The sequence below is a fragment of the Pteropus medius genome, unplaced genomic scaffold (genome assembly GCF_902729225.1).
Source record: "Pteropus medius unplaced genomic scaffold, Ma_sr-lr_union100, whole genome shotgun sequence".
NCBI classification, from domain to species: Eukaryota; Metazoa; Chordata; class Mammalia; order Chiroptera; family Pteropodidae; genus Pteropus; species Pteropus medius.
This window is the reverse complement of record NW_024340696.1, coordinates 5,941,852-5,952,893: the sequence shown is the minus strand read 5'-3', so window position 1 is coordinate 5,952,893 and position 11,042 is coordinate 5,941,852. Positions and strand designations below refer to the sequence as shown.

General features: G+C 35.4%; 1 protein-coding gene across 1 annotated transcript; it reads left to right on the top strand.

Moving 5' to 3' along the window:
* The first annotated feature begins 764 nt into the window (after nucleotides 1-764).
* Nucleotides 765-8,348, top strand: LIN7C (lin-7 cell polarity scaffold C). The gene is made up of 5 exons (XM_039866055.1): nucleotides 765-870; nucleotides 2,014-2,132; nucleotides 2,387-2,458; nucleotides 3,691-3,900; nucleotides 4,493-8,348. Exons 1-5 carry the CDS (start codon nucleotides 834-836, stop codon nucleotides 4,646-4,648), a joined length of 594 nt encoding a protein of 197 aa, XP_039721989.1. The 5' UTR covers nucleotides 765-833; the 3' UTR covers nucleotides 4,649-8,348.
* Nucleotides 8,349-11,042: the final 2,694 nt, after the last annotated feature.

The window sequence follows — 11,042 nt, the reverse complement described above, 5'->3', positions numbered from 1 at the left end:
ATCGGCATAGCCTAAGACTTGAATAAATCTTACTAGAATTTAAATACTGGGCAAATTAATAATTCATTTAAATTAAGGACTAACATTTTATAGATTTATGAAATTTTCAAATGTCCCTAAAAATCAGTAACGCATTAATAATATTATTCGCTTCATATTTTATTTATATGATTCTAGATCGACTTCAAAAAATTACTTTGTGGTGCGCTAAAGTGCCTTACTTTCTCTGTCACCCAAGTGTATTTCATGATTTGTTACTTTTCATCTTCACTCTCAAATAAATTTGTAGGGAAGATTTGCGCCTTGAATTTTTTAAACTAAAGCAGCTGCCACAAAAGGAAAATTTGTAATATACCATTTACACACTTAGGTGTCACGGAATCCCAGGGTTTAAGAATAGAAAGGACCTTGGAGATAGGGCTCTTTGTCGCACAGATGGAGAAACTGAGGACGAAAGCGGCTATGTGAAGATAGAGCCACAAATGGTGAAACTTGGACAAGGATCCGGACTCCTCCACGTGAGACGAAGGTTCCAAGCAGGTGAGATGAGGCTTGAATCCCGAGGCAGGGACCAAAAGCCGAGAAACGGGATCTTTTCAATTTTAGGAGGCTAGGATATTCGACACTTACAACCGCTGATGGTGCAGCGCACAGCCCACCTCCAGCACCTGCGCTCATGCACGTCCTCCCCTGAAGGCCTGGGTGAGACCCAGACCTCGCTGCACCTCTCGCGATACTGGCCAGACCTCGCCCTCCCGGCTACCTCTAGGCCCCGCCCCTCACCGCAGCCCCTCTGTCGTCATTTCCTGCGGGTCTGTAGGCAAAGGGAGAAGATGGCGGCGCTGGGGGAACCTGTGCGGCTGGAGAGGGGTGAGTGCGGCGGAGGCCCGGACCAAGGAGGGCGGAGGGGGTGGAGGAGTGCTGTGTCGCAACAGGGGAGGAGGAGCGGCCCAAGCTCCGAGACCCGGAGCCAGGCTGTCCCTCCAGCTGGCGTCGGTGACCGTCGACGTCCTTGCGCCCGGCCCCAGGGTGGGCGCTTGCGATCCTCTTGACCAACATCCAGACGACTTCTCTGTTCGCGTAAACTGTCCCAGGGCAGAGCACTGTTGAATACCACCTGTCCGCGTTCGCAGACACATGCCGCACACTCGGGTGAGCACAGCAGACGCAGCGTTCAGAGACGTATTAGCTCGAGACACAAACATCACACGCCCAGTTCGGACAGAATACCCGCTCAGCCCGTGTTTATCCGTGCACAAAGCAAGTGTACCCACATATCACACGCATCCCGGACTCACAACACCTTACCACAGAACCGTGTTATTCCCCTTTTATATGAAGAAACTGAGACACAGGGAGGTTAAGTAATTTGTCCAGGATCACCTAGCTAGTATTGAAACCAGATTGACAAAATTCACTTTTTATTTTTCTCTTTTGTAATCATATGTATTTGATTGTCTTAATTAAAACACTTCTTAAGTTGAAAACAGACCAGTTAATTTGTGTCCCTGCGACTAACTGTATCTGTAATTAAGCAGTTGGTATCTACCATATATATTGTGTTTTCCTTTGGAAAATGAGCAGTGATTTCACTAGCACACAGTATATTCTGTTGTTCAGTGCTTTAATTACTAACAATGATAGGTAAGTTTTGACTGAAAAATTACAGATAATACTGTCAGCTTTTCTGAAGCAGTACAATGTTCATCTATCACATTTGAGCCCCAGTCCTTTCCTGTGACATTTAGTATTCACTTTTCCTGTCTCTCAGTGATGCTTTTTCCCAGATTTTGTACATGTGCAAGATCAGTATTCTTAATCTACTATAAAATTGAGCCTTCTGATATTTTACATTCCCATCCTCACGTGAGTACACACACACTCATACTCTTATGCTTTTTTTCTCTGTGTTCTACATATGTTCTTCTTGATGAATCCTAATTAGTACACTGTAAAATAGGTATTTAGAGACTCTTTGGAGAAAATTATCAGTGTGTGTTTGTTTAACTCTAGATATTTGTAGAGCAATTGAATTGTTGGAAAAATTACAAAGGAGTGGAGAAGTACCACCACAGAAGCTTCAGGCTTTACAAAGAGTCCTTCAAAGTGAATTCTGCAATGCTGTAAGAGAGGTGAGTAAATGAGATTAAAATTTACTAAAAACTTGAGTTAATTAGATAATACTTTGAAATTTGGTTTCAGAATTTCTTAAGAAAACAAACTTTGAAAAACATTAGAATCTGTCCTCATTTTTGGAATTTCTAACAGAAAAACATTTTACAAAGATGCATAACTTTGCCTAAAATTTTAACACATTCATTAACTTCACAGAACTCAAACCTAGCATATTCTAAGATTTAAAATCATAATAACTTTCATTTTATAGGTATATGAACATGTCTATGAGACTGTGGACATCAGCAGCAGTCCTGAAGTGAGAGCGAATGCGACTGCAAAGGTAAATTTTGTCATTTACTAAAACATTTACTAAAATGATACTTCCTCATCAATAAAATAAGGATAGTAATTCATATCTCAGAATTTTGAAGAAAATTTACATAATATATGTATATTGCATATACATATGCAATATACATATATAAAAGCAGGGTTTATGTACGTGTTTTCCTCTAATAATTCCAACATTGATCTCAGTAGCCATCATATATGGTTAGAATAAATTTATGTTAGCACTGGATGACTTATACTAACATTTGTCATTAGCAAGTAATTTTTCATTGATAGTTAACTGGTTCACAAAAGGAAATACTGGATTTTCTGTTTGAATACAAACACTCAAACATGGGTGTAGTTTGGCAGAATAGAAAAAAACGTAGAAATTTGGCTTTAATTCCTGAGTTATATGACCTTTATAGCTTAATGAATATATGAGCCTTAGTTCCAATATCTGCAAAATGGGGCCTCTCTCAGAGTTTAGAACATAGTAGTAGTCAACAAATCTTGATTTTCTTCCTCTCCCCCCTCCCATTTTTGTTCATGCATCCTGATCTATCACGAAAAATGGTACCAGGTTACTTAATTACCTTTAAAAGAAAAATAAAACCAAATATCTTAACTTTGTGTTAGAATTAATCTAGATAAACCTAAATTTGAAAATTTTAAAGTTGTGGCTCTCTTTCATCTGTGCAGTTTTAGTAGTAACTAGAAAACGAACAAAAAGATTCATGTTGACTACATGTACTCCTCTTTTTCTTGATTCTTAGTTATTTGTTAATGAGTTATTTAGCATAAGAAACATAGTACAGCAGCCAAAATGCCTGCATATATAATGACACTTGCCTCCTTATAGGTTATGTAGATAGGTTGTGTTCTACACAAAAGCCTTTGAAGGAGCCGGGCTATCCAGCCCCAGAGCTCAAGACTGCTGGCATGTCAGGGTAGGGGTTCTCCTTTTTAATGTTAATGTTCGTCTGCCCAACAAGCCTGTTTCACAGAAGTTCTGAGCCCTGGATGGACTGACCTGAACAATCTTTACATGTCCTACATAGTCCCATGGTATGCTTCCCAGTCGTCTCTAAAACGTCCTCTTAGCTTACCTTCTCCTCGAACTACCAATTTGTGGGTATTCAAACATCAAAAGTAGGAACCTCGAAGGTAGTTTCTAAAAAGAGACTAAAGAACTGAAGTTAACAAAGGTCATATTTTTTAAATAGTAAAAATTTTTTTCAGGCTACTGTTGCTGCGTTTGCTGCCAGTGAAGGCCATTCTCATCCTCGAGTTGTTGAGCTACCAAAAACAGAAGAGGGCCTTGGATTCAATATTATGGGAGGCAAAGAGCAAAACTCTCCAATCTATATATCTCGAATAATTCCAGGTGGAATTGCAGATAGACATGGGGGCCTCAAGCGAGGAGATCAACTTCTTTCTGTTAATGGAGTGGTAAGGATGTTTTATTTCTATTTGTAGTGATGTGTTAAGACCACTTGGGGGTGTATATGAGTTAGAGAAATAGAAGATGTAGGGGGAAGAACAAAACTTTGTAGTTTAGAAATCCCATGGGAGAATTCTAGGCAGTACTATTTAGTACGGTGATAACATTTTAAAGCACTTTAAGTGTGTTTTGCTTTTTTCCAATGTAAATTACCACTTAGTATGATTTTTATGAAGTTAGTATGCTATTTAGTAGTTGAGGCAATATTTAAATTAGAAGTCTTATCTCATTTTAGTCTTACAGAATGGCAGCTGCTTGATTTACTTCTGGTTTATTAAATAATGGGGCATATAGATTGATATGCTAATTGCTTGGATCTTATAAACCAGTTCCTGCACTACAAAAGATTATGACTTAGCAGAGGATTTCACACTGATTAGCATTAATAAAACTGGGTTATTTCATAGGTTTATAGTGTTGAAATGATATTAAAACTTTTTACTTACATTAAAACTTTTTTTACTTACACGTATTTTAAGCATTTTTGCATTTTGAGTGACTTACAAAACCTAGTTACTAATTATGTATTTTTTTTTCTAGAGCGTTGAAGGAGAACATCATGAAAAAGCTGTAGAACTGCTGAAAGCGGCTCAAGGAAAGGTTAAATTAGTAGTACGATATACACCCAAGGTCTTAGAAGAAATGGAGTCACGTTTTGAAAAAATGAGATCAGCCAAACGCAGGCAACAGACCTAATGCAGTTCAAAACTTTATATTCCATTTTGCTTATACTTAGAGAAGTTTTACTTGTGACCTACTGATGGCTGCAGTGCCAGTGATTGTAAAAAACAAACTCCCCGTGAAATGCTCCTTGCCGTTTTATAAATGCCTATTTTAACATCATTTATGGTTCCAGAGATGCATACACTTTTTTCTGACAAGAAAAAGTAAAAGGTGATGAGGGCAATTTTGTCCCGCTCTTTTTACAGGCCTTTTTCAAATGCAGATTTTGTCATAAAGTTGTTACAGATTTTTAAAAATGCTTTTTTAATATTCAGATGTACTTTTACATTCTTAATCTTTTTTTAGGAAAAAAAGTTTTCTTCCTTTGGCTGCTTATTTAAAAATAACTGTTCTCTGTTTCTTTTTTTGCTTACTCTATTTTTTTTAACCTGTAAAATTTCTTTACAGTTTTCCAAGAAATTAAACAGTTTCAGCTATAGCAGTTCATTACACTGTCAGTGTTAACATCACTGCTGCATTTTGTACTTTGAACACACACATAATACGTATAATCATTGATAAATCATAGCACAGTGGAAGTTTTTTACTTTTAAACATAAATGGATAGTGATGACTCATTTCTACTGATTTATAAAAGTAAGTTTTTAAACACTTGAACAATCATTGCTAAAATATGTATTCTTTCATAATTGAGCACAAGGCAAAAGGATGTAATTTGACTTTTAGCATTACTGATTACATCTATATTCAATGGTATATCAAATTACAAATACAAAACAGGTTCAGGTTTTCATCTTTTGCAAATTTTTTAATGCTATTCATTTTTATTTAAATATGTTTTTCATATTTTGGTCCTTCTATTCCTAGAGATGAGCCAGTTAGTTTGTGGTGAGAAATAGCAGAAGCAAAGAAGAAAAAGTAATACTTTAACCTCATTAGCCTCTAGAGTTACATACACCAGCATGGTTTAAGGAATTGATTTTAAATAGGAAGATTATGCAAGGATCTATTTAAGATATGTAGGAATTATGAGGTAATGTATTCATAAGAATCTGTAGACTCTGTCAGAATGAGTAGGAACTTAAAATGGTTGGATTTAGAGATGTGATCTTTATGATTCAAACATAGTGATGGGAATTCTGAGGGATACTTTCGGTTGTCCACTGGATGTCACTGTTTTACTAAAAGGCAGCTATTAGTGCAAGACAGATCTTTTTAAAGGCTGAAATTAGAGTTGAAGTTCATTTTCAGTCACAACTTACAGGAACATTTGTATGGTTTTTTTTTAAGTGACAGATGCTAAAAAGAAGATAATGGTTTGAAATAATAAGGAATTTAGACCCTGTGTAAAAAGTGGGCATTTTGTAACATTCCTTCAGGAAGACTAGAAATGTATAACTTTTTCTGCATGTTGTGAACACTGTGCGTCTTAAAAGATTATTCCAGTATTCGGTGATTTTCAGAATAAAATCAGCATTGTTATTTATCATTTAGGTTTTGAACACTGGATTGCATGGTTGAATGTGTCTTTCGTCCACTACAAAATATGCTTGTTATTGATAGGATCATGTTGTTAAATTGTATATTTTCAAAATTAATTGTTTTTAAAATGTTGAGACCAAAGTAGCATAGAATTATGGATTTATTTTAATTTAATTGTAAAATTATTAGAGGTATTTGTTGTAGAGCTTTATATATTAAAGAGAGGTATTGGTGCATATAAAAACAGTAATAATGTTATGCTCATATTCTTGCATTACAGGGTAAGTAAACCCTGAAGAAATCTTATTTAAGTATGGCTACAGCTGCAGTAGCTTTTAAGGGCGTGTCAACATTTCATTATAAATTATAGCTTCCTAGTTCAGTATCTCAGCTGTTTCAGAACTTGAAGCCAAGTTAAATCTTTTTTGGTGTTGAAACTTAGTAAGTTGAGTAAGCTATTTTTTTTTTTTCTCCAGTAATCCACAATCTGTTCTTTGTGTGGGTTGGCACTTAATTATAATTCTTAAAATAAAGGTAGCTTAGAGGAGCCAAATACAGTAGTTTTGCTTGCTGCTGTTGAGCATGAGTAGCAGTAGTTTGTTTTCATTAATGCAGTTTTCACAGTGTATCCCAGAGTTTTAAATCCTGACCATAGAAACGTTTAATCATTCAGTGGCCAAGATGTACAGTAGTGGTTAGTGAGGAAATGAAGGCATTTTTTTGTCATGTAAGTAAATGTATGATTCATGAACATAACTAGGAACATAGTAAGTATATATAATAGGTGCTGATTTATAATTTATAATTATTCCCTGCTCCCCAGTTTCCATTTATTTTCTTGGTATTTCAAAACGGATTAACTCAGTGATTCTGAACCTTAGCTGCATATTAGAACACCCTGCAGAACTTTAAAAAGTGTTAATACCTGAGTTCCATCCACACCAGCTAAATCAGAATCCCTGAGGGTGGGTCCAGACACTTTTTTTTTTTTAAGCTTTCTGGGTGGTTCTGAAGGACATGACATGTAGGGTTGAGAACCACTAATTTTCCCCTTTATAAAATTACACTGGACTGTGTTTGGAAGTATCAGAATAGAATAATTCAATTTACAGCTGCTGTTAAGTAGCAGCAAATATAATGATTGGTTATATTTCTTAATTTCTTTAGGAATAAAAGGTACTTGACGTTCCTTATTTAAGAAGTAATTAGTCTACTTTTTTAAAAGAAAGAAATAAAATTTGCCAGTAGTTTAAACATAAACTTGATGTTTTATCTTTCTGCCCCCTTTGCCTTAGTAAAACTTACAAAGATAAATGTTCATTATTTGAGAAAGCATGTTTTAAAATTGTAGATGAGAAATAATGTCATTGATAATTACATGCTATCTTAACATGGCCACTGTATTAGCATAATACTAGATTATAGTGGCCTAGTTCTTTGGGGTTCGATAATTCAGATGTGTGTTTTTTTTTAAATCATTATCTTTTGAATTTTTGAGTTATTTTCAAGTACTTAAGCAGTTTGACTCAAGTACTTTGTTTACAATTTAAATAGATATTATAGCATTTAATAGAAGAAATGGCTATGGCTTATCGGAAAAGAATGTCAGCATGACTTATAGACTTAAATACATGTTGTGATTATTTTATAACGTGGAATGATCATTGAAATATCAAGGATTCTAATAATCGTATTTACTGAATAAATGTATGTTTATGAATTTTCTAATTTATATCTTGTCTCCTGCTAACAATCTGGTTTTATACTTTTATTGTCCAAAATTTAATTACTAGTGTTTTTTTAAAGGTCATTGCAGTTCTGTAATTGGTTAAATAGTGGAAAAAAACCAAATCGCTTGTTCATTAATTTTCAAGAACTTCTAAACATTTGTATCTGGATATAGTTTTTAAAAATATTAGCAAACAGTATGATTCTACTTTAATTCTTTTTTGAAGTAAAGAAATACCCAAAATGAGTTTAACACTTTAATAGATGATTTCATTTATCAATTGAATTCTGATTCTAAGACTTATTTAAAATAAATTTGTATTGTGTTCTTGTTCATTGGATTTGAAAAAAATGAAATAACTGCACGACAGGTGTGTTTTTTGAAAGCTATGTATAAAATAACTTTTAAATGAGGTAAAAGCAAAATCTATGCTCGTTAGTGGAATGAAACTTCAAATTCCTATATTTTATTTTGTCTTTCATAAAATATAACTAAGGAAAATGGTCTCGTGTTATTTTAAGAGAGACAGTATGGCATGTGATTGAGAGCACAGAATCTGGAGCTGGACTACCCTGGTTTAAATCCTAAGTTCACCATCACTGTATAACCTTACACAAGTTACTTAACTTCCCTGAGCTTTAGTTCCCTCATCTGTCATGTGTAATAAGAATGCCTGTAAGTGTAATATCATTATTTGTGAAGCCCTTGGAATGGTGCCTGGCATAGTAAGTACTATTTGTGTTTGCTATTATTTTCATGTAAAATAGCATTGGGACCTTATTAACTGAAGGAAGATGTTGTGGCCAGTAATTAAAATTAGCAAGTTCTTATTTTTGATGACTAGAAAACATGATGTTTAATTTGTGCTTATAACTTTAAAAGAAATAAGATTCATAGGAATGTTCAGATTTCTGTCCAATCTGATCAAAGAAACACCTGGAATTCTAAAATTAGTGGAGTTTGGAGGGCAAAGGGTTGAAGTCACATGCACAATAAAAATCATAGCACTATAAGTCTCAGTAAAGAATTTGCATAATCAGAAAAAATTGTAGGGAAGATATATCTAGCTCTAGAGACACTGGATTGTTAGAATAGGGATGAGACAATACAAGGTGTAATTCACCATCATGAATTTTTTAAATGTATGAAAATGTACCAAGCAACCAGGGATACAACAGAAAGCATTTATTGTTATTCCTGTTTCTTCAGAATTTCAGTAAACCAGAATACCTGTTATCTAAATCTTCCAATTCTGGTTTTGTTATATTCACTACATTGATTATTCTGGCATTAAAATAATGGAGTGGTGACCGAAGTTTGTACATATATTTCTATGCTGGCAGAAAACCTCCACCTGATGAAATCTTTCAAAATGTTATATACAGAACAAAAAGTAGATTCATACAGAATCCACTTGTCAATTTTATTCCTTTGATTTTAAACTTTTTCTAAAACAGCTTTATATCAACAAGATATGTATAAGAGCTCCCTTAATTATCACCTACAGAAGTATATTTTGGACACAATCAAGAGTTGGTCCTTTAAAAAAGTTTTTTTAGGAAAGGAAGTATGGAACAATTTTAGTTTGTTACAGTCTCCAGAATTGTTCTAACCAATTGGACAAAGATAAGAAAATGTAACCATTGGTTGCAGATAAGTTCCCCTTATATGGTGGTGATTAAAAATAATTTATCAAGTAACAGAAACCTCAAACTTCTAATTTTGTTTTTTATTTGGCAAAGAAATGCAATCTGAAAGCACGAAATAGCCAAGAGAAATTTCTAATTTCTGGTATCTCTTATTTGACATACTTTGAGCCCAGAGTTTAGATACTGATATTTGACTTTTGTGTTTTAAGGTGTTCTAAGTTGAATTGCCCCTCTACCCCAAAAAAATGTATGATGGGAGTCCTAACTCTTCAGAATGTCTTTATAGAAATAATCAAGTAAGATAATTAGGGTGGGCCCCAATCCAATGTGGCTAGTGGCCTTATAAAAGAAAAAGAAATTTGGACACACACACAGGGAGAAAACCATGGAAAAATGAAGTCAGAGATTGGGGTGATCCTTCTGCAAGCCAAGGAATGCCAGTAAACTACCAGAAGCAAGGAGAGACACGTGAATACATTCTCCTTCACAGTCCTCAAAAGGAACCAACTCTGAGGACACAACAGTTCAAACATATCCTCCAGAACCGTGAAACAAATTTCTTTTTAAACCGCCTATATGTGGTAGCCCTGGAAAACCAATGTGTAAGAGAATACATATTCTGGTGGCATCATTATCAAAAATGGATACTGAAGCAAAATTAAATGTGGCTTCTCCCAAAATTAGAAGTGTGCAATAAAGTTTTAGTAGAAGTGGTTTGGGTTCAGAAAAGATGAGATTCCTGGCCTTCGTGGTGAGAGGGAAATGCTGAGTTCTTTGTTTTCTGTGGTTGAAATGCTACCTTAGACACCTGTACACCTGTGTAATTGAGCTCGTGCTTCCAATTGGCCACCTGGACCCATCAGCCCATTAGAACTTAGTTTTTTCCCTCATTTTAGGCTGCCAATTACTGCATGGCTGCATCTTTCTCAACTCAAGGGCTTTCCAAGAGTTGGCAGTGGCAGGAGAAGATTCAGCACTGAGGAGAGATGTTTCTGCAGCAGCCCTTGCTCCAGTGGAAATGTGATGAGAATTTGTCTTTGGCCAGGGGTATTTCACCCATTAAAGATTTGAGTGGGTTCCTTATGGTCCATGTGCCTGACACAAAAAAAATTCAACCAGAACCAATTGTGCTGCTTCATCCTTAAGACTCTCCATTGCACTTTGGATAAAATCTAAATATCTTGCCATGATTGCAAAGGTTCTGCCTAATCTTTTCCCTGCTTCCACTCAAGCTTTATCTCAACCCACTGCCTCACTTGCTCTACTCCACACCAAATTCCCTTGGCTGGAAGCCTCTCCCTCTGGTTTTTCCATTGGCTGACTGCTCCCATTCATGTGTAAGCTAAAGTCACCACCTCTGTTAAGCTTTCTGTCCACTTCATCTATTGGTAGGACCCTCATCCTGTTAATGTGGCAACACCTGTTCATTTCATGCTTAATTGTGTCTTCCCCATTAGAATTTAAGTTCCATGACAGCAAGAAAGATCGCAATTGTGTCATTCACATCTTTTCCCCCCATCACCTTACACAGTTTGCGTAAAACCTG